Source organism: Penaeus monodon, chromosome 34 (assembly GCF_015228065.2).
Source record: "Penaeus monodon isolate SGIC_2016 chromosome 34, NSTDA_Pmon_1, whole genome shotgun sequence".
In the NCBI taxonomy this organism is placed as follows: Eukaryota; Metazoa; Arthropoda; class Malacostraca; order Decapoda; family Penaeidae; genus Penaeus; species Penaeus monodon.
This window is the reverse complement of record NC_051419.1, coordinates 30,331,898-30,332,229: the sequence shown is the minus strand read 5'-3', so window position 1 is coordinate 30,332,229 and position 332 is coordinate 30,331,898. Positions and strand designations below refer to the sequence as shown.

At 53.0% G+C, this 332-nt stretch overlaps 1 protein-coding gene across 1 annotated transcript in view; it reads right to left on the bottom strand.

The window, feature by feature from the left end:
* LOC119594702 (superoxide dismutase [Cu-Zn]-like) overlaps positions 1 to 332 on the bottom strand; it is a 2,655-nt gene that overhangs the window by 683 nt on the left and 1,640 nt on the right. The window contains exon 3 of the mRNA XM_037943759.1: positions 1 to 185. Within this exon, the coding sequence (XP_037799687.1) occupies positions 1 to 185 (185 nt within the window). The remainder of the gene's footprint in view (positions 186 to 332) is intronic.

The following is a 332-nucleotide window of genomic DNA, read 5'->3' as shown; positions in this document are numbered from 1 at the left end:
GTCCACAAAGGCTGTTCCATTGGGACAGGCGTCGATGTTCCCCAGGTCGCCTACGTGTCGGAAGTCGGAGGTCGGGCCGCCGTGGCTGAATCCGTCGGGGTTGAAGTGGCCGCCCGTGGAAGAGCAGTCAAAGTCCGTCACGCCCTCGGTGTGGATGTGGAAGCCGTGTTTGCCCTCCGTTAGTCCTGCAATGCCGTAGTTGTTGCTGTTATTGTCCATTAACGTTGTTCCCCGTGTTCTCTTAGAGCCTGAGGATTGTACCTTTCTGTATCGTTGTTATGATATTTATATTTCCCTTCTTCCTTTTGTCATTTCTCTTTCCCCCTTTCGCA